The sequence below is a fragment of the Pezoporus flaviventris genome, unplaced genomic scaffold, assembly GCF_033815535.1.
Source record: "Pezoporus flaviventris isolate CSIRO_AGI_PZ_B2104156 unplaced genomic scaffold, CSIRO_AGI_Pfla_v1 ptg000001l, whole genome shotgun sequence".
NCBI lineage: Eukaryota > Metazoa > Chordata > Aves > Psittaciformes > Psittacidae > Pezoporus > Pezoporus flaviventris.
This window is the reverse complement of record NW_026892549.1, coordinates 21,175,259-21,201,319: the sequence shown is the minus strand read 5'-3', so window position 1 is coordinate 21,201,319 and position 26,061 is coordinate 21,175,259. Positions and strand designations below refer to the sequence as shown.

Below are 26,061 nucleotides of genomic sequence, written 5' to 3'. Positions count from 1 at the left end.
CTTTCAGATTGTAAACATTTATTTATAGATGTACAATTGTATAATTAATTCTAAATCGAGATACAGCCACTCTGAGCATCCGTTAGGATCTACGCCTTCTGGCTCATTATTATCCATGGGTATCTACTTGGAAAAATATAATCAAAAGGTTTGGTGGGCAGGTTCTGGGCAAGGAATGCTGTAGTGCAAGACATTCAGCAACTTACATGAACATGTTTCTTGTTTAACCCCCTCCCCAGGATCTCTTTGTGCCCGTTAGCCAGAGCCTCTAGTAGAAGCTATTTCCAAATGCCATCCAACTTCCATCCAAAGGTAGAAGAATAATTTAAGGAAACCAACAAAACAACCAAGAAACCCCAACCCTTTAAAATCAGGCCCAAGTAACGGTGCCTGTGGGATAGTAAGGCTTGCAGCTAACAGGCGAGCCAGTATTTTGCAAAACAAATAAATGGCTGAAGACAGAGCATGTGGGTTCTTAATGACAAAGAAACAAAACCACCTTACCTCTCACCACTTCCAGCCCCTGCCATCCCACCCAGGAGCTGCCATGCTTGATTCATTCCCCTAAGCGTGTTGGGGGACTGTTCTCACTGGAAATGTCTTTAGACAAAAATGAACTGAAGAGTGAATCCAGTTTATCCCATGGAAAGTAGCTCAGCTCATGCCAGCTTTGCTTTGAAGAGATGGCTCCTAACCTTGAGTGCCCTCCCGCTGCCCTTATGCCAGTCCTGCCCGGTGGTGATGGAGTGAGAGATGCACTGCAGAGCTCAGGTGGGGTGCAAGGAGAGCTCTGGCACACGCGCCAATCTCCCCCAGCAACACTTCTTTCAACAGAAGCAATAGGAAGCTCTGTTTCTTATGAATTAGCAGTATTTTACAGGTCCCATCTAGGAAACGTCAGAGACAGATAGGGTGTCAAGGCCACAGCCAAACTGCAAACACGAATGCTGGTGGGTGAGGAACCCCAAGTGTAGGACAGACCGGAAACAACTGTAACAAAGGGAGGCAGCTCGTGGAAAGCCCTCTTTACAGAGCGAACGCTACACGCTGATTACGAGGCAAAATTAAAGCAGACTCTGCAAAAAAAGAAGTTACGTGCACAAATAAACCCAACGACTGATGAGCAAAACCCATCCAGGACAATCCTTCCCACCACCAAGCACGACGCTGGGGCTCAGCTGACCTGCTGCAGCTTCTGCCAACGCGGCAGAACCACACAACAAATCTGGAGAGCTTCCCCCTTTTCTCTGTTACCCCCTACAGAGCTGGAATTCCTTTTATTAAAACCTGAAAGGCAGGTATTGACATCCCAAGGAGCAGAATGCTGCTGTCCTCCAGAAAGCAAATTACAGTAACTGCAAAGTGATTCTTGTGTTAGTGTGTCAGGCAGGAAAGTGCTGCAGGACGAGACACCCTGGGAAGAGACTTCCCGCTTCCTTGTTTACCAAACTGGGCAGAAAACAAAATAATTTAATCATCCAACCCCTGCATAGTTTAAAAGTACAACATATATACAGCTATAAATTAATTCTAAATAGATTATATATTGGTTTTCTTTTCTTTAGAGTTTTATCACCAAATCGTCCAATTCCCCTCTCCGTCAGCAGTGACCAGCATGGTCACAAAGGACATCCTTCTGCTTCATGGCTTCTACAGTTAGTTTGTGTTTTTACACTCTATGTGTCTGTTCTCAGGGTTGTGGGATCCCAGGAGCAACGCGACTGTTGCACGCTAGCGGTGTCAGAAGGGAAGAAGGAACACGGGCAGCTCGATTTCCTGTCCTAATCGCTGCCTCAGATGTAGGTCGAATGGTGGAGACAGGCAGAGAGAAGAAAGAGGGCAGTTGTGCGTTGCTAATTCTCCAATTCCATTTGTAAAATAAGGTTTGATTCTTTGAAATAGCAAGTCTGTCACCTCGATTCAGTGCACTTCACCAAAAGTCTTCAGGCATTTCAAGAGTCTGGGGACAAAAGCGGTAGCCGTGTCAGTCTCTGGACAAGCGCACGTCACTGTACCTCCCCCTTCGTGCCCCTCCCACAATACAGGCAGCAGCTTTGTCAGTCGCACTGTTTCGATCCGCAGTGGGCCCTCTGCCTAAGAGCAGCTCTCTTTTCAGACCACAGGTACAGAGAGGCAATTGAAGAAAAGCAGCTAATTAATGCTGGTCTGTCTTGAAAGAAGAGGCGCAGTTATCAAAACAGGAGAGCGGGTATATCAAGATAAGAATGGCTCCATAAACAGGATACACCCAAAAAAAAGGCCGAACGCAACCCAGGGGATTTGTTTGAAAGGCCAAACTTTCAGGAGCACTCCCTTTGCCACGGAAAATAAAAACCGAACAAAACCTCCCCTGCTAAACCTCCTTACTTGTATCTATAAATCAAGCAGCTAGGTGTCCGACATCCTGAAGTAGTCTTCACAAGCCTAAGTGGTGTCTGTAAAATTAACATTTGGGCAAGCTTCACCTCTGATTAATTTTCTATAGAAACCCTGTTTTCCAATAACTTTGTGGTAGGAGGGGCCTGGGTGTTCTACAGCCATCCCAACACTATCTGGTAGGTGAGGTCAGCTCAGATAATTAAGCAGAAAAAGGACTCCAAAATGCATGCCAATTTTTTTCCTTATTTTTGTGCAGTCCTCCTGTCACCCAGCACACCCAGTCTCACACGTGCCCCCTGGGCTCACCTTAATCCAGGCTCTCTAACCCCTGAGTCTTCCAGGCACCCCCTCAGCTGTTTTTACTTTGATTCCCAGTTTAACACAGTAAGTTGCTTCTACGACCTGCTGTGAACTCTGGCCATTTGCTTTGTTCTCCTTGAGTGTCATGGGAAGACAATAGCAGGGGCAAGAACATCTGTTTGGTAGGAGTGCATTCCCTGTCGTCATATTGCTTCAAGTACCAGGGGAAAACAGCTTTTTCAGTAAAACAGACAATAAAGCAACCAAAAAAGGGTTCATTAAAACATGGCAGCTGCCTGCCATGGCTGGTAAAAAGCTCCCAACTAGCCGAGGCATGCATGGCTGCTCTATCGAATGTGTAGTTGACAAGACCTCAGCTGTGTCGCCAACAAGCCTGGGCCTTTTGCTCTGTTCCTAGAGACCCAACACTACCAGTGCCAGATAAAACAGGGAGCTTGGAGAGAGCCGAGGATGCCAACATGCAAACTAAACAAAATCAATTTCCCGATTAACAAGTGTATGCTTGACAGCAGGGGGTGCTTCCCCCTGTGACGTGTGTGCATCCAGAGGAGACTCATGAGGATCTGTGTCTCAAACAGAGATGTAAGTAAGTATTAAAAGCACTATTGTGCTCTGCTCTGCTGCCAGGAGAAGCATCACCAGCTCATACTTAGACCTCTGCTGAGCAGGCAGGTGGTGACTATCCATGCAGGGCTTGAACGTCTGACAGTCTGCTACAGCTGGGGGTGCTCATGCTCTGTGCTCGTCGGTACAGATCCGAGTCTCCGAAGTAGCGTGCCCGGTACAACAAGCCTTCCTCTGCAAAGGGAAAAGCCCAGCGTTATGAACCCAATGTGGAAGGAGAACCACCTGCCAGGCCACACCCCACCATGGGCTCTGCTGGGAACAGGAGGCAACTCATGGTTTTCAAGGCAAGACGAAGCACAGGATGAGGCTGAGGAAATGCCCTGTGCCCTTTAGGACAGGATGGGCGTAAGCTAACATATGCTGACAGCTCATCCATCCTGGGGAAAAAACCTTAGGAACCTAACAGAACATGCCTCTGGTCCCAGGAGGCTCATGAGCCTACACAATGGTTACCCCAGCAGAAGAAACTTAGAGGGTCAAAGCTTCGTGCATTGGCCTCACCTGGCACTACCTGGGGCTCTAACAGCCCCTCCTGTGTCCCAGGCACTCAAATCCTACCCTTACCACTGCTCCAGGAGCTGTGATCATCACCTGGTGGGAATGGGCAGGCAGAGAAGTCAGGTCACCCCTGGGACTCAGCAAAAGGTTTTCTGCCCTCACCATACTGTGCTGCCTGGCCAGATCATCTCTCATCTGTCTGTCTGGGTAGCTGTCTCTCTGGACCCTGCACGCCTTCAACAGCACGCAAGGCAATGTCAGGGCTGCCACCACACCCTTCTGAACAGGGGTAGGATGTGGGATGGAGGACTGCATGGGCAACAGACTTTTAGATGTGGTCCTCAAACAACTACAATATTACACAGAGCTATGAGAGCCCTCCTGAAAATCAGACATCTGCTACCTTCCCCCTCCGGAATCTCTGGGGCACAACTCTTGTCTGACCAGTTCTACAGCAGCATTAAAAAACAAACCCCCCACATACTGCGTTTGTCACGAAGTCATAGAGTGAAACAAATAGCCAATGACACAGGAAATGTGCTCACACCGTGTTAAAGTATAACCTTAGCTTAACTCAGTCCCCAGTTGATGACCTTTCAAAAGCTGACCTCATGCAGCAGCCAAGACCCTCCACTCCTGACCCCACACTACTCACTCTGCTGCTTCTCTTTCCAGCAGTTATTTCGAAGGTTTGCAATGTAGTCCTCCTCCACGCTCTTTTCAACATTTTTCAGGTTCGTGCCTGTGTATTCATCTGCAAAGTTCTCAGATACGTAGTAGATGACCTTCAAGTGTTCTGTCACTCTCCTGTGTGTGTGACCCACAGACCTAGTTCAGGGAGAAGAGGCAGAACAGTGTCGGACATGCTTCAAGGGAATAGCAAAAGGTCCCAGCAATTTATAATGCACAACGTGCCACGATACCAGAACAGTGAAAACATACATTGCTCCTAAGCATCCATGGGCTTGAAGGTTTGGAAAGGTTTATTTCTGCTGGAAATAAAATGCTAACGCAGGGAGAGAAAACTTGCCAGGCCTCTAGCTAGGTGGGCAGAGCTCTGAATACAGACATAACTCTGAGGCAGATTGCCCAAGGCCTAACCCCACGTAAAATAAAGTGTTCACTAGAATTTTCAGCACTAATTAAATCTCTCAGCAATTTCCTTGCTGACGACACCATCATGTTTTTGGCAGCGAGCCCCAAGGATGGTTACAAAGCTTGGAGGCTGATGCTTGTGCAGTGCAGGGTGAGAGCAGCCAGCAAGGCAGAATGGTGCCTATGCAGAGCAGGGGAGTGCCAAGGTGAGGACAGAGCAGGAGCTACTGTCACAGCTCCCCACAGCCTCCCCTCTGCAAAGGCAAACCCAGTCCCCTCTGCTAAGATATCTGCTAACCCCAGGAGCGTCAGCTTCCTTTACCACATCACATGCTGCAACGAACACTGTGGCTGCAGGAACAAAATTAGACCCGCTCTGCACTCAACCTGCACCAACTAGCACAGAAAGCACTTTCTAGAAGGAAATCTCTTCTTACCCTACCCCCATGGATTTGCATTTCAGACAAAGCCCTGTACATATTTTCCCTGACACTTCAGCAAACCTAGAGATACTCACTAGGGTGTGTTTGCAAGCTGTAACACAGGACCTGTGCCCAAATGCTGGATTCATAAGGAACAGCTCCATCTGGAAACATGCCCAAAGTTTCCCATAATAAATACCAGCTGGCTGCTGCATTAAAAGTGAGCCTGATTCTTAAGGCAGGTATAAACATTCACTCATCCGGCTAGTCCTTCGGTCTGTTATCAGGGTTTACAGGAGTGATTCAAAGACTGCTGCAAGTTTCATCAAGGTCCAGCACTCATAGACGAGTGGTGGGTAACCGGATAGACTGAACGTGACCAAAAGGCTCTGCTGGCATTCTTCGAGAGAAAGGCTAATGCAATTCCAGCAGTGCCTGCTGGCAGAGACGCAGCTCTGGAAGAAGCTCGGCTCACCATTTCACCTGTCCAGACAGGGCCATAAGTTCTCCTTAAGTTCATATGCTGCTTCTGTATAATGATGAACTATGGAGGCTACAAAGTGTACCCTCACAGGAGGAGTACAGCATGCTTGAAGCATCAAAACAAGGGCAGGACCTGGTTCAAGAAACCTGCCACCTGAAGTCAGACATGCAATTAAGTCATGCAAATTCGATGAGGTGTTACTGAAGAGCAGGGTGTCAGAGTCAGGCCCACAGCCAGAGAGGCCCTTTCGCAGAAAGCTAGGTTTTGGAAGAGACTGAAAAAGGTAATCAAGTAACAAATGGTTCTTTAGGACCCTACCTCTTTCAGTGACAGCTTCACTGTCAAGAAGTGGCATTAAAATCTCTGTGTGCCGTTGAAACCTAACCCGGTTTAAAAGCTTCTTGCCTCCTGGTCACTGAGTTCAGTGCAGCAAGCTCCAGCTTTCTGCTGAACGACAGCCAAGCACAGCATTTCCAAGAGGCAGGAGGGCTGCCTGTGGGGGTGAGTGAGCAAGCAGCACCGCCTGCCGGCACAGTGCGCCTTTTGCTCCAGAGCTAATTCCATTTGCAGAGCCCTGGTCACTCATGAAGGATTGCGGAGGTCTGGATCAGCTCATTTGCTGCTCTTGTCCAAATCCAAACTTGGGAATTGGTTTGCTTGCTGCTACCTGAGCATGCAGAGACAGGGACAGCAGAGGGAACAGGGAACCAAACAGCAGAGAAACAGCTGAGACTCAGGGATGGCTTTTCTCTGACAGCTGACAAGGCTGGAAACAAATCCCTGCCCACTTAGAAGCTGTCCTCCACTGAACGTCTTCCGCAAACCACCTCTTCACCAGTATAAACCAAACCGGTATATGCTTAATTTGCAGTCCTAATATCAACTAATATCAACTGCAGAAATCACATCTCAATATTTGTTGCAGAATGACTCTAAGAGCAGGACCATAGAGCCCTGGAGGCCTGTGTGCGCAAGGCAGGGGGTAGCCCCCACAGGTAACCGGAAACCGGACATGGGAGGAGAATGTGGAGGAAGCTGTGGGGGGCTAACCAATACTGTTGTGCCTAGGAGGAGTGGCTGAATACCACTCCTATATATATGTGAACTGCGTCACAAATAAAGTAGAAGTTTGCTTATCACCCATATTGGGTTGGCCTGTCTGCTTCTCCTCGCCGCTTACAAATGGCGCCCGAACAGGGACGTGGACTACAGGGCCCTGGTCACTGGGGACCCGGATACAGGGCCCTGACTAGCGGGGACCCGGATACAGGGCCCCGGTTAATGGGGACCCGGATACAGGGCCCCGGTGAACAGGGACCCAGATTACAGGGCCCCGGTTAACGGGGACCCAGAACGGCGAGTGAGTGGCGCCGGCGGCAGCGGCCGGGGAGCGCGGGCAATGCTGCTGCGGTGGCGTGATGGACCCGGGTGCTTGGACTGACCGAAAGGAGTCCGCCGCTGGGGCGAACCAGCCACTGCTGCGTCGGGAGGCCGATCCGGAGACCGAGGTTACAGGACGACCCAGAAGAAGACGATCCGGAAAAGGCTGGCCATGGGAATGGACCGAGAGGTAGCCCTGGACTTATTACAGTGCTTTTTATAAAAGCAGGGAATTGAGCCCTGGACTTATTACAGTGCTTTTTATAAAAGCAGGGAATTGAGCCCTGGACTTATTACAGTGCTTTTTATAAAAGCAGGGAATTGAGCCTGAGACTCTAAAGCAGCTAGCAGGTCTAGTGGCTGTAGGGAAGGCTAAGGGACTTTTTGTAGATCCTAATACAGTTTTTGAGGAGAGTGAGTGGTGAAAGTTCGGTGAAGAACTATTTGACTCAATGCTAAATGATGATAAAACGGCAGAGAAACTCGGTAAACCACAGAGAGAAGTAATAAACTGTATAAAAAGATACAAGGCGGAAAAGAAAACTGCGGCGGTAGCAACGGAGAAACTAGGACCAGATGTCCCCGGTCGGTTGAAACCGGGGCAAGATTACAACTCGTTTCCCCCAACTCGCGGAAGCACAGGGTTTCCCACCCCCCCTTCCTTTTCTCCCCCTCCATCAGAAGGTGCCGCGGAGGAGGTGTAACCCCCTGCTCCCCCACCACCCCAGTTCCGAAAGTAGGGACTTTGAAAAGGACAGAGAAAGTCTATTAGAAGGGATACGCATGATAAATGTCTGAGGAATCCGAAAGAAATTCTGGCGGTGCCTCGGTGCCAGATCGATTGCGGCGCCATTTTGAAGCACGAAGTAGAAAATAGAGATCATGCGCTAGCGGGAGATTTAAAGTAACTGCGAGCCTCTCCAACCCACTATGCTCTAGAGTGGAAATCTTTAACTCGGTTACGGAGGAGCCAGGTCTGCAGATGGCTACATACCGAACGATAGACAACTGATAAGAAAGACACAGCTGCGAGCAACGGAGACCCTGATTTCGGCCCAGGATCAGCCCCCGAATCCCCTGAATCCGAACTAGATTTATATCCTCTGCTTCCGGACTCTGACTCTTCGTCTCCTGGGTCGGTCCCCCTGGAGACGCTCAGTTGTAACAATGGGTAACCAAGGATGCAATCATTACTGGGGAATTTTCTGCAATGGGCATCTTTGCATATCCTGTGTTTACTACACAGCAGGGGGCTAAAGAGTGGGAAGCTCTTGATCTCAAAATAGTTAAGGAGGCCCGACAAACAGTGACCACCAAACAGTGACCACGTAGGCATTAAAATCCTCTTATACTAAAGCTGTATATGTTATGATTTTTTTCTTGCAATTGACAGGGGGAGCCCATACAGTTTCTCTGTGATACTCATGTACTAGAAGTTGGTAAATATAAGTATGTCCAGGTTTCTATCAACCCTTGGAGACCTTCGTAGATACTGCTGGCCACTTCTTCCAGCACAGGCTGGCCACCTGTGTCGGAATGAGTGTGCATTTTGGTCAGTATAAAAGCCCAAGCCTCATACGATGTGGGGGATGCAGAGCCTCTGCGGGGATGCCCGCTAAGGTTGAGCCTGCCACCTCGCACTGCAATGATGCTTCTCGGAGCTGGTTTGCTGTTAGTCTCCACAGGGTCCTTGTGCCACGTTCTGTATGTGGGACTGGTAGTGGGAGTAATGAAAAAAAAAAAAAAAAGGAGAGAGAGTAATGATGCTGCATTTAACCTGTCTAACCTGTCTACTTTTCAAGAACTGAAGAACTGATAACCTGGGGGAGGGGGTATATTTGTGTCCTCCTGCCTATGGCGACTGCCTGCAAAGTTTGTGAAGCCTTGCCATGAGCTGGACAGACGAATGGAAAAACCTGATGCCTCAGCTACAGGAGCTGACCGTGAATACCCCAAGCAGAATGAGATAGAGGAAGAGAAAGAACGATTAACTGCAAAACATCACTTGGGGACAACTGAAAAGTAACATCCTGAATATGTGTGCTTGTAAAGTAGCTATTATTAGAGGTTGTGATTTTGTGTATAAAACCACCTGTATTTACTAGCTAGTTGCTAATAAGAAACTGCACCTTGTATTCTATAGATTTGTCACTTGTAAAAGAGATGTTAGAGTATGGAAATTTGCAGTAGCTGCTAGAAAATGCTAAGGCAAGAGCTAGAAAGATTTTAATACAATGGTAGTGTTATAAAGCAGGTGATGGAACAAATTAAGAGGGTGGGAGAATTCCACTGGTAAGAAATTTCTTTGGCTGGTCCCTCACTGCCATCAGCATCTTCAACATACTGCTGCACCCTGTAATAGTTACTCTGCTAATGTATATTTGTGTGTGCCTTGCTGTAGTAGCGACTTGTTACTGGATGAAGCAGGTGAAACTGTGTATTGACAACAAGGTGCAAGGACTGAGGCTGACCAAATGCCTGCTACCACAATCAAGGGCAAGACTGGGTTGGCTTCTGTGTTTGCCACGAAGAAGAACCTTTAGCTCCGCTGTTGGCTGCAACGCAGCAGGCGTGGAGCAGGCGTGGAGCGGTGGGGACACATGCCATGCCAGACCTTGATGTGAAGGATCAGAGAGCTATACAGCAGCAAAAAGGGGCAGGCCCAGGCAGCCTCTAGTTGGCATATGTTGGAGATATAAACTAGCCCAGATCCCCTGCTCAAGTAGGGTCACCCAAACCATATATAAAACATAAAGGGGGAAGATGTGGAGACAGTGTTCTCATGGGAGAATGCATAATTGGTACATAAATAGTCCTGAAAGATACAGCAAGGCCATGAGAGGCTCGAAGAAGCTTAAGCAAGCAAGATAAGAGGCTGGAATTCACCAAGTAAATGAGAACTGTGGACTGTTGGCAAGCTTTCAAGGTTGAGTTCTCACACCTGTGTTTAACCAATTATATGTTAGTCACTGAGGGTCTTCAAAACATGTATCCAATCATAATATGCCAAATCACTGTAAGTGCTTCAGCCGGGGCCTTGGCTCAACTAAGCAGACTGGGTTGCTGAGTTGCTAAGCAGACAATTCTACATCGAAGGCAATTCCTGATTTGTTTTAATGTTGACTCTGTAAGACATGCAACACTGCAGAACCTTTTGTTGTTGGAACAGGGACATGGATGTGAAGAGTTTGATGGAATGTGTTGTATGAGTCTCTCTGATTATGCTAATTTGATGCATGCACAGCTGAGAACCCTGGCTCAGCTTACCCAGCAATAGTAAATGAGCAATATCCTAGGAATAACTAGATGGTTGTCTTCACGGGGCATTACAGGTTGAGCTAAACACTGCTGTTTGAAGTACTGCACTTACGTATCATTGTTAGGTTAATCGTAGCTATTAGACTTGCTTATAATTGTGTCATAAAACAGGTGAACAGAATAACCCACAATGCCTTGCTCGCACAAAGAAAAAGGGGGGAATTGTTGCAGAATGACTCTAAGAGCAGGGCCATAGAGCCCTGGAGGCCTGTGCGAGCAAGGCAGGGGGTGGCCCCCACAGGTAACCGGAAACCGGACATGGGAGGAGAATGTGGAGGAAGCTGTGTGGGTCTAACCAAGACTGCTGTGCCTAGGAGGAGTGGCTGAATACCACTCCTATATAAGTGAACTGCGTCACAAATAAAGTAGAAGTTTGCTTATCACCCATATTGGGTTGGCCTGTCTGCTTCTCCTCGCCGCTTAAAAATATTCTTTAGCTTCTCAGAATAACCCTTAAATGTGCCCTCTTAAAAACCACTCCACCTTTTGGCTCTGAGCACTAATGTCACAGTCTTCACCTTGGACCCAAAAGCTAAGCTGCGATTTACAGTATTAAACATCATCAATGGCAAACTTTATCAACTATGAAACTAAACAGGGACCACTGGCTGTAACCAGTCTACCCTCTTTAAATACATATAAGGAACTTTCAGTGAAAATACATTAAGCTTTTGTCAAGAATGATGCAAGCAGCCAGAAATCAAGCCTGTTTTCCCATTCTTTGTTGGCACTTCAAAGTGGGTAAGAATAGACTCACTTCATTTGTCAGCCAAGTAAGCATATCAGGGCATTTCCACAGGATCTAGAATAAAACAGCTTAAAAAAATAGGGAATTTATCTAGGAGTGTCTTTTACTCTATGCGAGTGTCTTTTATTCCTTCTTCCCCTACTGCTTTGTACTAGGCATAAACTGAGGCTTTCATGAAGAACAGATCTAGCTTTTGTCTTTCACAGTCCAATTTAACTCTGCATCTCAATTCATTCTGCATATGGGATCTTGGTGCTCAGCTAGTGTCTCTCAAAGTCATTTCATTTGCCCCTTTCTAGGACAGAAACACCCAGCTGCAGAAGGTCTCTGTCAAAGAACATCCTCCCTTAGGCAAGTGAGCACTCTACAACCTTCTGTACACTTTCCATCTCAAGACCTGTTTGAGAACCAGGAGGCCTTCACTGATGTGTAAGACATCTGCCAACAAAAGCAATGTTGTGATGAGATAAAGCAAAAAAAGCAACCCAAACCCCCCAAAAGACAGAAAAACCAGACAGCCTCGATCCCTACCCCACCACACCACCCTGCCCTCCAGAGTCCAACCCCCTCCCCAGCTAGGTAAGTTTTAGAGTAACGGGTACTAACGGCCTATGGCTCAAACTGTAAGGTGGGCTGGCGACCATCATCTGGCTGAGAGCAGACACAATGATCAGGATGAGGATAGGCATCAGCTGGACAAACAACCCAAGGCCACCCTGAAGGAACAGAAACACAGAGTGGAATGCCACCCGTACACGTGTACACAAGGATCCCATAGCATCACCCTCACACCCTCCCAGCCCTAAGGCAACCTTGATTCTCCTGCTTTTCACAGGCATTCGGCTTAGGAGGCACTCCAAAATAACTCAGGGGAACTCATCAGCCCAGAGTTCCCACCCAGGAAAGGAAGCGTGACTGAAGGTCCAAACCCACTGCCCCTTCTCTGAATGTGACAAACGGCAGAGGGGACTGGCAGAGATACTGAGTGAATTTCAAGTCTCATGCCCATATTTTGTTTTTCTAGAGCACATGTGTTTTCTGTCCTGCTTGTGCTAGTGAGCAGAACCTTCTCCCCTCTTCAGTCAGATGAAAGTAATTCCCTCTCTACCTCACCTCCTGAGCTCCCTCCAGTTTCAGCAGAGTACGCTTTCCCCTTTAAGCTTGAGAAAATACATTCAAGGAGTTTTAGTTGTTTGCTTGCTTCTAAATATAATTGGTTATGTCCAGAAAACAGTAATCTTCACTATATAACCCTGGTTTCTTGAACAGTAAGTCCCTCATTCCCACTGCTCTAAACCAGAGGGCTTGGAGTGCTGGAGGATATACTTAAGATATTCTGTGATGGGAAAACATAAAAATAGTTCATGCTATAAAGTCCCTTTCTTGGTTAATTAAGCATCACAGATTAGAAACACCCCATCTTCAAGACTGGAATAAAAGGGAGAAGGAGCCATGAGCATCCATATTATCTGAAAAGTGCATTCTACCCTTTGAAATTACAGAATTAAATCAGAAAGGAAATGCTTCTTCTGTGATAAAGACAGGAACACTTTACTGGTACCATCTTATTTCAAGGCAGCGCTGTTTAAAGAGACACCAGCGTTTTCCCCACTGGATGACAGCTATAAGAGTCTGGTAGAACCACCAGTAGGAAATTAAAAACTGCAACTTGGTGTAAATTCTGAAGGCAGCTCACTTCCCATGACTCTAGGTTTCTGTTCAGGAGGGTGGAAACAAGTAGGACTGTTTCACAAGACGGCCACACCGACTAGCTCACACCTCATGTGTCAGAAAAACCTTTAGACTCCCAACCCCCCGTCTGCTCTCCACTTACGTCACCCTGATGTTCTCGTCTGTCCTGCCTCTGATGGTAGGTATATCGCATCCTGCCGTTGCTGTACACATGAACGTTACCTACAGACAAAAGAGAAGTGTTACACAAAAGTCAGCGATGGTGCTGGCTGGGCAGGAAGGAACCACAAAGGGTGTCTATGTTCTATGTCAGCCTCACCAGTGAAAACACAGCAGGAAAAAGCAGGGTGCTGGCAACAGCAAATTCAGGAATTTTAACTTTGAACATTGTTGAATAGGCTTGATCTATTTGTTTGGTTCAGGCCACACTCAGCAAAGATATAACGACAAAGAGATTGTAAAGGAATCCATGCTGTGCTCAGATTGGTCTGACAGTACCACGACTCTTATTTCAGCTCGTCTAGACTGACTGTCAGCTCGTCAGCTGGCATGCTGCTGTCTCATAGCCAGCAGCATGCCAGCCAGTTCAGAGCCAGAAGACCCTTATCTGCCTTGGATGGGCTGCTTCAAGGCTGGAACTGGGATGTCTCAGTGAAGTGGTGATTTGACAGACTTGGGCTACTCCAGAGATCCCTGCATATGTGCCAGCGCCCAAGGTACATATCCATGGTTTTGCTCAAGAAGCCACATCGCCAAAGCCCCTGACTCAAGCCACTCCATCATGCTGCCCTGACAAAGATGGCAGGAGCTTTAGGGTGAAGCAAATACAGGACCCCACAGGAGACTGAGATGCACAGGAGACTGAATGCATACAAAAAAAATTCTATTCATCACCTGTAGCCAACATTAAAAAAATGAGCTATATAAGCCACTGCTGAAAAAAGAAGTATTCCTAAGGGGTACTAAGCAGATATATCTGCAAAGGAACTGGTGGTGGGCACGGAGATCCATCTATAGGACTTTGTAGCATCATATAAAAATTTCATCTTGGAAGTGATCTCAGAAGGTCCAGCCTCCTGCTTAAAGCAGGGTCAGCTCTGTAGACATAACATCTTGTATAAGCCTCCTCACTTCGAACTGAATTTACTTTAGATTAAAACCAATTACAAAAAGAAATAATTTTGGTAGTTCTTCCATCCAAAAACCGGAGCTCTTCCATGTCTAGTTTTAAATGTCAAGACTACAGCTGAAAAGGGAGACCGGCTGAGAAAGCAGTCCTGAATTCTCTTGGGGCAGTGAGGAAACGAAAAAAAAGACTGAGCTAAAATAGCAACCTCCTGTTTTCAAACTGGAGTAGCTGTGCCTCTCGGACAGGCAGAACATGCTGCAAAAGGCTTCAAGATGCCTTTGCAAGTATTAGACATTAGTGTGTTAATTCTTACATACCAGATAGGAAAGAGCTACCAGAGTAAATCTTCTCAACTGAACAAAAATATTTATGTTTCCAAGTTGGTCCACAGAGGTCAAGTAACCACTGCCTCCACTGCCAGTCAAAGATGACTAGAGTAAATACAAGGGAGTCTTATAAAATACCCTTATCCTTATATTAAACCTGTCTTTTTGCTTGGAACCGATCAAGTGAAGGAACAGTGAATCGGTTCTTTCTTGCTCCCCAAACCAGGATCAGCGCTGTGGACAGACAGGATATAAATTTAATTTTCAATTCAAGAGGTTTAAATTAAACTCTAGGAATAACACTTTCCTCTTTTTTATGGGACAAAGTGGAAAGAAGGAAGCGGACACTGATCTCTGAGAAACTGCTTCAGCTGCATGGCAGAGCAGATACAGATCAAGAACAAGGCCCAGGTATAACCATAGTTTGTTCTGATAAGAAGACTTAACTTCTAAAACCACCAGAAAGAAAACTTTCTTCAAAATAGGATTATTTTTACAACTAGCCTTAAAACAAGACATTTTTTATTCTAACATTCAACCCAACCTAATAACAGCTAATGCAGCCAACATGCAAACAAACACCTCAAGTTGCAAAGAAGTCCAGCTCTGATAGTATTACCTGCTGGCTGCTGAGTTCTCCAAGGATTCCTATGAACTACTTAGAAAACTCTGGGTGTTTAGGTCATGTGTGAAGAACTTTCATCAAACTCAGCAATCCTTGCACAGCCATACAAATCACTACTGCACTGTTGCTCTGTCAAAAGGATTGTGTCCCATTCAAGAGATTAAGGGTTAGTGTGCTTACTAGAAGGAAAACCACCGCCAAAAAACATGTTGAAGAGGTCCTCGGGGGAGATGTCTGCCTCAAACCCGCGGTGGAAGTCTGAGTGACTGTGTCCGTGCCGAGCTGGGTTGAGCTTCTCGTCTCCAAACTGGTCATATTGCTTCCTCTTCTCTGGGTTGCTCAATACTGCGTATGCATTACCAATGGCTGAAATATTGACAGTAAGGAAGCAATTAGCTTCTTTCTTTTACAGATAATACATTTAGTCCTGCAAACTGCCAGGGCTTGCCTTTCTTATTACACAAATGAGATTCTCAACTACCCACATCTTTTCAACAGGCTACTTCAGTGGAAGAGCGCTAGCACCTGGCATGCTTCTCTGGCAAACACAGACAGAAAGAAACCACAAGAAGAGACTCAATTAAAAAGGCCTTAATTAATTCAAATGAAGAAGTTATGATATGACTGGTATAAATTTGGTATATGTCCCTAGAGAAACCTTCTCAGATGAATGAAACTATGAACTACAAAGGGAATGCTGGTAGCAGAGCAGCTACACGTTTGACTCGAACTTACTTCTTTTGAACAACTAATGCCTGAGTCCTTCAGCTGTAAGCAATTGTATAGGAAAATACAAGTCCAGTTGACAAATTTTATTCAGAAGTGGCACTAAGGGAATTTAATGTCATAGCCTAAAACCAGAACTGCAAAGAATTTATATAAGGGCTAGGTCACTGAAAGAGACTTTTAAAACCAACCATAAGAGCTTGTAAGGAAACACTGTCTAGAAGTTGTGTTCATCAACTATGAATTTCAGGATTTCTAGATGCCAAAAATAAGGTGCATTAATTACAAGGACTGTTAGTGCCTGTGATGGTAGAAATGTCGTGGAACTAAAGCCCCTCCAGGTCCCCAGCTCACTCTACTTCCAACTTCAGCATTTTTGAGCCTCTCTACCAGAATATCTGCCTATCCCTTCTATTTCTGTACTTCTCTGTTGACATGTTCCAGCTTACCACTTCACCTCTGCACCAGCCTACCCAAGAGCCTCCCTACGTGACTTCAGAGCCTATCCTCTCTCCTCCTTGTGTCGCAAGAAGGCAAAAATGTTCATGACGGTAGTTGCCGTGTGTATGAAAGGCAGGGGCAGAAATGATAGAAAAGGGAGATACATGCCCTTTGGAGGAGATTAAGTCCAAGATCCAACATTTTTCTGGTAGATTGAGGTGTACAGTTTCTTTGTAGACCAGAGATTTGGAGTGTGGAGGATGTAATGTCAGTACACTTGTTCTCCTTCTTGGTTATAATTAGTTCACACAGAGCAAACACTTCTACAAACAGGCAGTGAAGCTGGACAACAAGGACTGTCTCTCAGCATATTAGCTTGATCTTTTAAACTGTACGATTAAGCAATGAAAATGTAGCGGTTCAGGGTCTTGTTTGTTTCTTTCTGCTGACAAAGCCCAAGAAACACCTCATTCCAGATCAGGATTTTAGCTCAAAGTAGCCAGTTTCAACTCTTTCTCCAGTATCAGCCAAAGGTAGTGATGCAGATCTGCCAGAAAACAAACTGCAGCTAACTGCAACAACAGACTGAGACAAGGTCTCGAGACAAGCTGTAATACTTTATCAGCTGTCACTGGGAAGACGAATGCCAAGACTTTACCTAATACATCAACGTAAGGAAAGATTAACTAAAATCCTCATAGCAGTGCACATTTTCCCCTTCACCCTCTGGAACCAAACAGTTGGACTTCAGTGAGCCCTGCAAAGTAGGAGCTCAGCTCAGGGGCTGAAGGACAGGGGAACGAATGAGGCAAGGCTTGGAGGAGAGATAGCAGATAGCTCTGCACTGGAGGATAAAGGGCACCTTGCTTAACGCGCGACTTCTGGCACGTAACTCTTGTCACAGCGTTCAGCAAACATCATTATTTAAGATTACAGGTGAAGAAACCTGCCTTTCGCCACTGAGCAGGGATTGAAGGATAAACTATCCAACAGCGGCTTACTGCACATGTGGCGTAGACAGATGTCTGCAGATGCTCCCTCTTTAATCTGTCCCCCATAGTAAAACAGGTTCTCCCAAGTAGCTGGGGGTCAGCTCATTATTTGCTAATGGCAACACACTTTATCAGTTAGGGATTTAAGTCTTAAAAGTCTTGAACAAACCTTACATAAGACTTTTACTGCTGAATTCGTCTGTTAGAAGCCTACCCGAATACTGTATCAATACACTCACAGCAGGCTAGCCTTGCTCCCTGCTCCAGCAGACACCTCATGTATTTCATTCCCAAGATGGCCAGAATCAGATGTTACTATTTAAATGCCTTAACACTGCAAAAACTGTGCTGTACAACTGGCATCAAGAAGTTCTGCATTTAGCAAAACTGTAATAATCAAACTTCTGCAGTTTGCAAAGGAAAATATGGTTATATGCTCCAAGCAATAGCCATTCTCTTGGAAAATTATGCCACTTTTAAGGTATCTTATTACCCAGAAACATCCCTGCTGCATTTGTAGAGAGGCCCTGAGAACTGGGCTCTTTGCAGCAGAACTGAACCTCCTAATGACCCTTTTTGAGTTCTGACTGGGTTCAGTTGTATGGCTGATGATTTCACCCTAAAATTTTTCACCTGGGTTTTCTATCCACCAGTTCCATCTGTAGCCTTTCACAATGGTCAGCTTCTGAGTGCTTGCTTAGAAACCTGAAGGCTTACTGGCTGCCTGAAATTCTCAATGAGCGGAAGAGTCTAAACACAAGTTCTGAGTATCCTGCCACTGGGCCTCCCCAACAGTGTTTCTCTCAAGGGACTCATGAACCCAACAGCTGCCACTAGGTCTCTGCTGTTGGGTTCAGTGGGTCTCTGCTGGATTTGTCAGTTGACAGGGGTGCATCCCAGCGCCTGTGCTGTGCTGGATGGCTGCAGGACTTTGAGCTTCTCCCTGCTGGGTGAATGATCCTGCATCATTCCAGAAAAGACACTGGTAACATCCCGAGGGACTTTCCTTATGAGCAGTGTGGAAGGAGGATGAAGCAACACACAGGAAGGGTTGCTAGGAGAAAAGGAAGGAAGGCTTCTCCTTGTCCAACTAGCAGAGGTGAATCCTACCTGTGTCCACCTGTTTATTATTTTAAGCTTGCACTTTATTTGTAATACAACCAGATCAGAAGAGAGACAACTTTACAAAGAACTTTATTTCACTCTACCTGGCTCATGAGGTTGCTCTTAAGAGTCCTTGCTACCCCAGCTTAGCACCATTGCCTGATAGGTGAGGGCAAATCAAAGAGTTGGCAATGCTTTTTACCTTTAAATGCCTCTGTAGCCCCTGGTGCGTGGTTCTTATCCGGGTGAAACTTCAGTGCAAGTTTCCGGTAAGCCTTTTTGAGGTCCTCATCAGAAGCTTCTCTGTTTACTCCAAGAATTTCATAGTAATCTTTGCATTGCTTTACCCTGACAGCAGAGAAGGGAAAAAACATGGACAGTTAGTTTCAGCTCTGAAAATCACATTGCATTAAGTACATCAACTCTGCAATATCTCACACATCACAGTTTCAATTGATGTTGTTCAGTGAACTCTGGTTTACTCAGCTCTAATTCCTCACAGGATGAGCCAATTTTTTCACCGACTCACTCCCCCTGTGCCTGCATTACTAGCATACAAACATTCTCACAGAACAAGTCAAGCCAGTAGAAGTACAAGGGCTTCTCCTCAAGCAATGATATCACTCACAGAGGAATGTCATTGGCAAATAAGCTTCAGATTCATCATAGTCACGTTTTAGAAGCTATTTGGGATTGGCAGGGCAGCCCAGGGTAGCTGGGCTATGGGTGTTGTGTGTGTGTGTGTCCCCCCCCCCAGTCTCCTCATACTCAGTTAATTCACAGTGACCTAAAAATAACATCAGCTGAGTACTAGATGAAGAAAGAGGAAGCTGCCAATGCCTATGTGTGCAGCCAGTTTGCTCTGGGTACACTCACAGCCTAGTGATGGTTTCTCCTTCTCACATGACTTTGATGAGATAGAACACAGCTTGCTGGGGTTTTGGAGAAATGGATGATGTAACAAACATCCCCATAAGCCCATTAGCCACAGCTGCTCTTGTGCAATTCACGCCGTGTCCATAACCTTAAACAAAGTTTACCCAGTGACTGTGCCTGCAGTTCATCCTTCAACTTCCAGTATTTTCAAATGGTAGAAAGGAATAAAGAATGGCTTGAAACAGAAAGAAAACAGATGGAAAACAGATGACTGGATAAACATGCCCTGGGATCTTCCAGCAGGAGCTTTAGAAGTGTATCATGCTAATAGAGTGAAGCATCCAACAGCAGACTTCTAGTTTACTGGGCTCTAGGAACAGATTATCATCAGGAGAGAGGAAGAGGAATATGTCCTGTCACTTGCTACTAGACCAAAGCTTAGAGCAGGAGGGCTACCTTCCGCAAGCTGTGAGCCTTGACGTCCACCAACAGGATCTCATGGGAGCACATGGGATTTTCACAGCATTACTGAATAACACTAAAGCAAACATTAATGTGAAGTCCATGAGATGAATGCATCCAAAATGCCTCTTCGGACCTCAGCCAGGAAGAAGCCTACATGCTTACAGCTCAAGCCCTCGTGCAGGCCTTTGGGGGGAAATCTCATCCCTCATAGACCCAACCCAGCTGATTTCCAGAGCTGGTGTAGCTGTAAATCCTCCTAGTACGCTTTTAACACCAAGCCAGCTAAAACCCACCCAATATGGTTCAAAGCTGAAACCCTTAAATCCCTGTGAAAAACAGAATGGTATCACACAACCAACTCAAACAAACTGCAGGTTGAAGCCATGGAGAGCCATGCACACACCTCTTCACTGCATCCACCTGGTCCTGAGTGTAGCCCTTGGGGGCCTCCCCACCAACCTCCCCGTTGGCCGATGGGAAGTTCCCGCCCATTTTCTTGAACTGAGGGTTTGTGGACTCCTTGGACTGGGACTGGCCATTGGCTGATTGCTCGTTCTTGTTGAGTGATTCAAGCAGAACTGAAATGACAAAAAGATGAAAAGAAAAAGAGACCACTAAGTTTAGTCTGCCTTCTCAACTCTCCCATAGAGAGTACCCTTTTCATCACTGCCACCACTCTAACATGCCCCATCCTTCATCAGAAAGTCTCTCACCTATTCACCCAGGAACCCTTGAGCTCCTGCTGCTTTTTGCCCAGATGTGAGAGCTACTGCTGAAGACATTGCCTCCTCCCACCGCACATAACCTTCACCAAAACCCCAGGCCTACCGAGCTGAACAATCCGGGAGCCACAATGGATCACCAAAGTGGTACATCCTTGTCCTCTTTTTTCCTTATGTTCCTCCTTAACAGTGAAGCATTTCCACATTTGTTCTCCAGCATATTATAAAGCATAGAATCATAGAATCGTTAGGGTTGGAAAGGACCTTAAGATCATCTAGTTCCAATCCCCCTGCTGTGGGCAGGGACAGTTACGCTAAATCATATCACCCAAGGCCTCGTCCAACCTGGTCTTGAACACTGCCAGGGATGGAGCATTCACAACCTCCATGGGCAACCTATTCCAGTGCCTCACCACCCTAACAGGAAAGAACTTCCTTCTTACATCCAACCTAAACTTCCCCTCTGTAAGTTTTAACCCGTTACCCCTTGTCCTGTCACTACAGTCCCTAATGAAGAGTCCCTCTCCAGCATCCCTATAGGCCCCCTTCAGATACTGGAAGGCTGCTATGAGGTCTCCACGCAGCCTTCTCTTCTCCAGCCTGAACAGACCCAACTTCCTCAGCCTGTCTTCATACGGGAGGTGCTCCAGTCCACTGATCATCCTCGTGGCCCTTCTCTGGACTTGTTCCAACAGTTCCATGTCCTTTATATGTTGAGAACACCAGAACTGCACATAATACTCCAGGTGAGGTCTCACAAGAGCAGAGTAGAGGGGCAGGATCACCTCCTTTGACCTGCTGGTCACACTCCTTTTGATGCAGCCCAGGATACAGTTGGCTTTCTGGGCTGCAAGCACACACTGGTGGCTCATGTTTATTTTCTCATCGACCAACACCCCCAAGTCCTTCTCCGCAGGGCTGCTCTGAATCTCTTCTCTGCCCAACCTGTAGCTGTGCCTGGGATTGCTCTGACCCACGTGTAGGACCTTGCACTTGGCATGGTTAAACTTCATGAGGTTGGCATCAGCCCACCTCACAAGCGTGTCAAGGTCCCTCTGGATGGCATTCCTTCCCTCCAGCGTATCAACCAAAACACACAGCTTGGTGTCATCGGCAAACTTGCTGAGGGTGCACTCAATCCCACTGTTCATGTCAGCGACAAAGATGTTGAACAAGACTGGTCCCAACACCGATCCCTGAAGGACACCACTCGTTACTGGTCTCCAGCTGGACATTGAGCCATTGACCACAACTCTGTGTGCGGCCATCCAGCCAGTTCTTTATCCACCAGGTGGTCCATCCATCAAATTGATGTCTCTCCAATTCAGAGACAAGGATGTCGTGTGGGACAGTGTCAAACTCTTTACACACGTCCAGATAGATGACATCAACTGCTCTACCCCATCCATAGTTCTGTAGCCCCATCATAGAAGGCCACCAAATTGGTCAGGCAGGATTTCCCCTTAGTGAAGCCATGCTGGCTGTCACCAAGCACCTTGTTGATTTTCATGTGCCTTAGCATGCCTTCCAGGAGAATCTGCTCCAAGATTTTGCCAGGTGAGACTGACTGGTCTGTGATTCCCCGGGTCATCCATTTTCCCCTTCTTGAGTATGGGGGTTATATTTCCCTTTTTCCAGTCATCGGGAACTTCACCTGACTGCCATGATTTCTCAAATATGATGCCAGTGGCTTCCCAACTTCATTTGCCAGCTCCTTCAGGACCCACGGATGGATTTCATCAGGTCCCATCGACTTGTGCATGCTCAGGTTCTTAAGATGGTCTTGAACCAGATCCTCTCCTACAGTGGGCCCAAGGTCTTCAATCTCACAGTCCCTGCATCTGCCTTCCAAGACTTGGGTGGTCTGGTCAGAACCTTTGCTAGTGAAGAATGAGGCAAAGAAGTCATTAAGAACCTCAGCGTCCTCCAAATCCAGGGCAGCCAGTTCTGATAGCTTACAGGAGAGGGCCCACATTGTCCCTAGTCTGTCTTTTATTTGCAATGTACCTATAGAATAGACCCATAATACATGAGTCAGAAGGGTACTTTGTTCTCTTGCACTGTCTTACCTCCATATCCAGTGTGTGTACAAGCTATGAAAACCATCTTCACTCTCAACTACTGAATACCAATTGTATAAATTCAGTTTCCCTTAAGTGGGGTGCCCATGTGTATTGGGTAAACTGCTGCGGACTGTGGCTTCCTTGCAAGGCTTGGACACTGCCCTCCATCCTTTTTAGCCAATAGGGGACAAACTTTCAGGCCTGGCCTAACCGCACAGGTGACAACACTGTGAAACCAAGTGAGACTCCTCCAAGCACAGAAATGTCTCACCATTATGCATTTCCCTGGCACCTGGATGGCACCATCTGTTTAAACTCTTTCTGCATTTTTTTTTACCATACGTCAGAATGAACTCTTCATGACAGTAGTTTCTTAAGTTTATATACTGCATCCCACCAAAAAGAATAGGCACATGTTTAATAATATGATTAGAACCAGATATTATTTGCAAAGGCATGAGTAACTTGACGAGCTTGCAGTCCCTTATCCAGGAGCCTAGAGCTGAGAAGGACGTTTCATCTCCTCCAGCAGATTGCATGTTACAGACCTTGCACTATGGGGGTATTATGTTCTTTATGTAAGTGCAAACAACACTTGCAGGCCAAGAGATGAGCCCAGATATCCTACCTGCCCCACACAGCTTGTAGGGGCAAGAAAAAAACACTCAGTAATCCAACAGCCAAGACCGGTAATTGATACAGGCTGAAGGATAAAAATGACACCAGGTAACAAGCAGTAACTCATGGAACGAGCTTTTGAGCTTAGGAACTTCATGGATTTCAGCTTTCAGAAAACTAAATCCTTCCTTTGCTCATATTTACATGACTACAGTGCTCACAAACCAGTCTTTGCTTTTGATCCTTCCAAACCTGGAACAAACTCCCCATTATTTTTAAACCTTGCCTTGTGAGGCTGTCTCACCATCCACCCCACTCTTGATGTTCTGGCATCAGTTCCCTACAGCTTGACAAGAGATTTTTGGTAATGTAGTTCCCCAAAACAACCACAGAAGTCCACATATGGCCTCATTTCAGTCCTGTTTTGCTCTACAGCCCCAATCCTATTGCATCAACATCCCAAAGCCACACTGGCCCTCTGTGGAATGGCAGCACAGCAGAAATTCATGAACTACTAAAGCAGAGACTACTCTGAATGAGTTTTCAGTTCTGCTACCTCAGCTCCCAACCACATATGTGCTGTGGGTCACTCTTCCTCACTTGTTAGGCAGCATTTGTCCAACTTCTGCTAATTTTTCCAAAATTCCTGCTTCCAGGTGACCAGTGTGACTTTGTGTCCCATGTTGTGGCAGTGTAGAAGGTTTTTGCTGACATTCCCCTGCAAAACCCTTTTCTGATCCTGTGATGACACCTGTAGGACCCAGCTAGGGTCAGAGTCTGTAAGTGCCGCCTGAGCAAGGTCCACATGGCAGATCATTGCCAAACCCAGTGTAACTCCTGAGAAAGAGAAGAAATTTCCCAAGGGTGCACAAACTATGTAAAGACTCAATGACCACAGTGTAACTGTGAGATCTTTGGCAACATTTCCCAACTATACACCCAAAGTGCACAGGCAAGCAACCGGCAGGACATCAAGCGAAAGGTCCTCGGACAGCAGCTCACACAGCTGCACTAGCAGCACGGTTGGGTCTGGCCACAAATTAGCACAGTGTATTTAACATTAACCTGCCCTGCTGTTTCCCTTTTCTCTGCTTTCTTTCCTTATGCTCTTCTCCAACAGTACATATTCCACCTTTCATTCCAGCTGTCCTAGGCCACAGGAGTAGGGCAAACCCTGATGGCTTTATACTGCAAACTGGTGCTTGCTGTCATCCAGATCTGCTTTTCTGGCTCATGCCCTAGTAGAGCTCCTCAGGAAGAATGCTGGTCAGGGTGGGCTTTTCTGTGTACTAGGCCATGCTTTTGCCTCCAGAAGTTACTTTTCCTACCCAGCAATTTTGAAAAAGTATGAACTCTGAATGCAAAAAAAACCCACGCCACACATGCGACAACCTAACGCGCTACGTTTGAGGGAATGGGAAGAGACCTTCTGCAACAGGGAAAGCCTTGGGCTCTTCATAGGGCAGAGAAGCTGCAAAACACAGCTGAAGAATGAAAACTCAGGTAAGGTGTGTCAAAGTAAAAAAAGAAAATAATAGTAATAAAAAATCCACAACCCTTTGCATAAATTTCTGCAACATAAGAACACATGGAGAAAGAACTGCCTGGCTGCTTCTGCAAACCACTTCCCAGTTGCTTTTGTGACATATTAGTTATGTAGGCCATAAAGCTTCCAGGAAATGAGATTGTTCCTCAAAACCTACAGAACTAGCATAAGATCTTCAAGGAGGAAGATGTTTTTTTTAATGTGCGCTGTAATGAAATGCAGTAGCTGGTCCGTGGTAATCAATGGCGGCATTCGAAATGAGGAGCCACACTTGCTGAGCAGGAGAGCTGGGACGCCAAGTAATGCTCAAACGTCAGTCTGTGTGAGACCGATGCCCACTGCTCCTGGGGCTGAGATGCACAAGGCGGGGATCCTCCAGCAGGGCCAGCACGGCTGCACCCTGAGGGAAGGATGGAGGTGAAGGCAAACCAAATGTGAGAGGATGAAGAGCAGGAAGGAGACGGGCTTTCTGCAGCCCGACCGAGAACTTCCTTCCCCCTCACCAAGCCCCTTCGGCCCCTGCCAACGACATCCTCGCAGCGACGCTCCCACGCGTGGCCATAACCGCGGGTGTGGGGCACAAAACCAGCAAGCTCTTATGGAGAAAATGAAGCCACCGAGCTACGCTCGAACCGTGCCTCTTCCCGCCTTCCCCTCTGGACGGACACCTCCCTCGCACCCTCACGCCCGCCCTAGTGAGCTACAAGAGCCGAGGGGCGACCGAGGGGAATGGCACGCAGCCGGTAACAGGCTGGCTCCGGCAGGCAGCAGCGCCGAGGGGTCCGTGACCCTCCCGTCCCCCCGGGCTGGGGCACACATACACATACACATACACACTACGGACCCCCACACGCACCTCCAGCCCCTCACGGCGGCGCACCCCGGCCGCCGCTAAACCCTCTGGGAGCGGCCGCGCACACACCGCCCCCCCCACAGCGGACTCGTCTACCCGGCGTGCCCCACGAGCCCACCCCCTTCGGCGCAGGCGCTGTGCAGGTGAGAGGTCAGCCGCGGCGGCGGCGGCGCAGGCCCAGCTCCCCCGGGTCCCCCGCCGCCCCCCCCCCAGCTCCCCACCGGGCTCTCACCGCGGACCCGAGGCGAGGGGTACAAGCGCTGCGCCTTCTCCAGGAAGCGGCGGGCCTTGTCGGGCTGGTTGGCCTTGGCGGCAGCCAGCGCAATACCGATGCACCGCTCCGCCTCGTCCCTGTTCGACTCCATGGCGGCGGAGGCAGCCGCGCGGGTGGGGGGTGAGGGGGGAAAGGGGCGGGGCCGTGCGCGGCCTGATGGCGTCATCGTCGCCCGGTGTCATTGGGGCGGAGCCAGGCCCCGCCATCGGTGCCCGGGCACCACCAGCCGTTGGGTACGGCGGGCGGAACGGCGGCACCTGCTCCTACTCCCGCTCTCGGAAGAGGACCGAATGGTGTCAAGACGGTGACGGCTCCGCGGAGGGCTGTGGGGAGCAGG

General features: G+C 47.4%; 1 protein-coding gene across 3 annotated transcripts; it reads right to left on the bottom strand.

Moving 5' to 3' along the window:
- Window positions 1-25,845, bottom strand: DNAJB12 (DnaJ heat shock protein family (Hsp40) member B12). 3 transcript variants are annotated; one of them, XR_009742261.1, is made up of 9 exons: window positions 25,683-25,845; window positions 20,052-20,226; window positions 18,510-18,655; window positions 15,225-15,410; window positions 13,107-13,186; window positions 11,879-11,988; window positions 4,481-4,653; window positions 2,068-3,498; window positions 1-1,960 (listed from the first exon to the last, which is right to left on the bottom strand). XR_009742261.1 is itself a non-coding variant. In XM_061447331.1 (9 exons), the coding sequence occupies exons 1-8, from the start codon at window positions 25,813-25,815 to the stop codon at window positions 3,380-3,382; spliced, it is 1,122 nt and encodes a 373-aa protein (XP_061303315.1). In that variant the 5' UTR covers window positions 25,816-25,845; the 3' UTR covers window positions 1-1,960; window positions 3,356-3,379. The 3 variants fall into 3 exon arrangements, 2 of the variants coding, with proteins under 2 accessions (XP_061303315.1, XP_061303306.1); XM_061447331.1 differs by having other exon boundaries at window positions 3,356-3,498; XM_061447322.1 differs by having other exon boundaries at window positions 1-3,498.
- Between the last annotated feature and the right edge of the window lie 216 nt (window positions 25,846-26,061).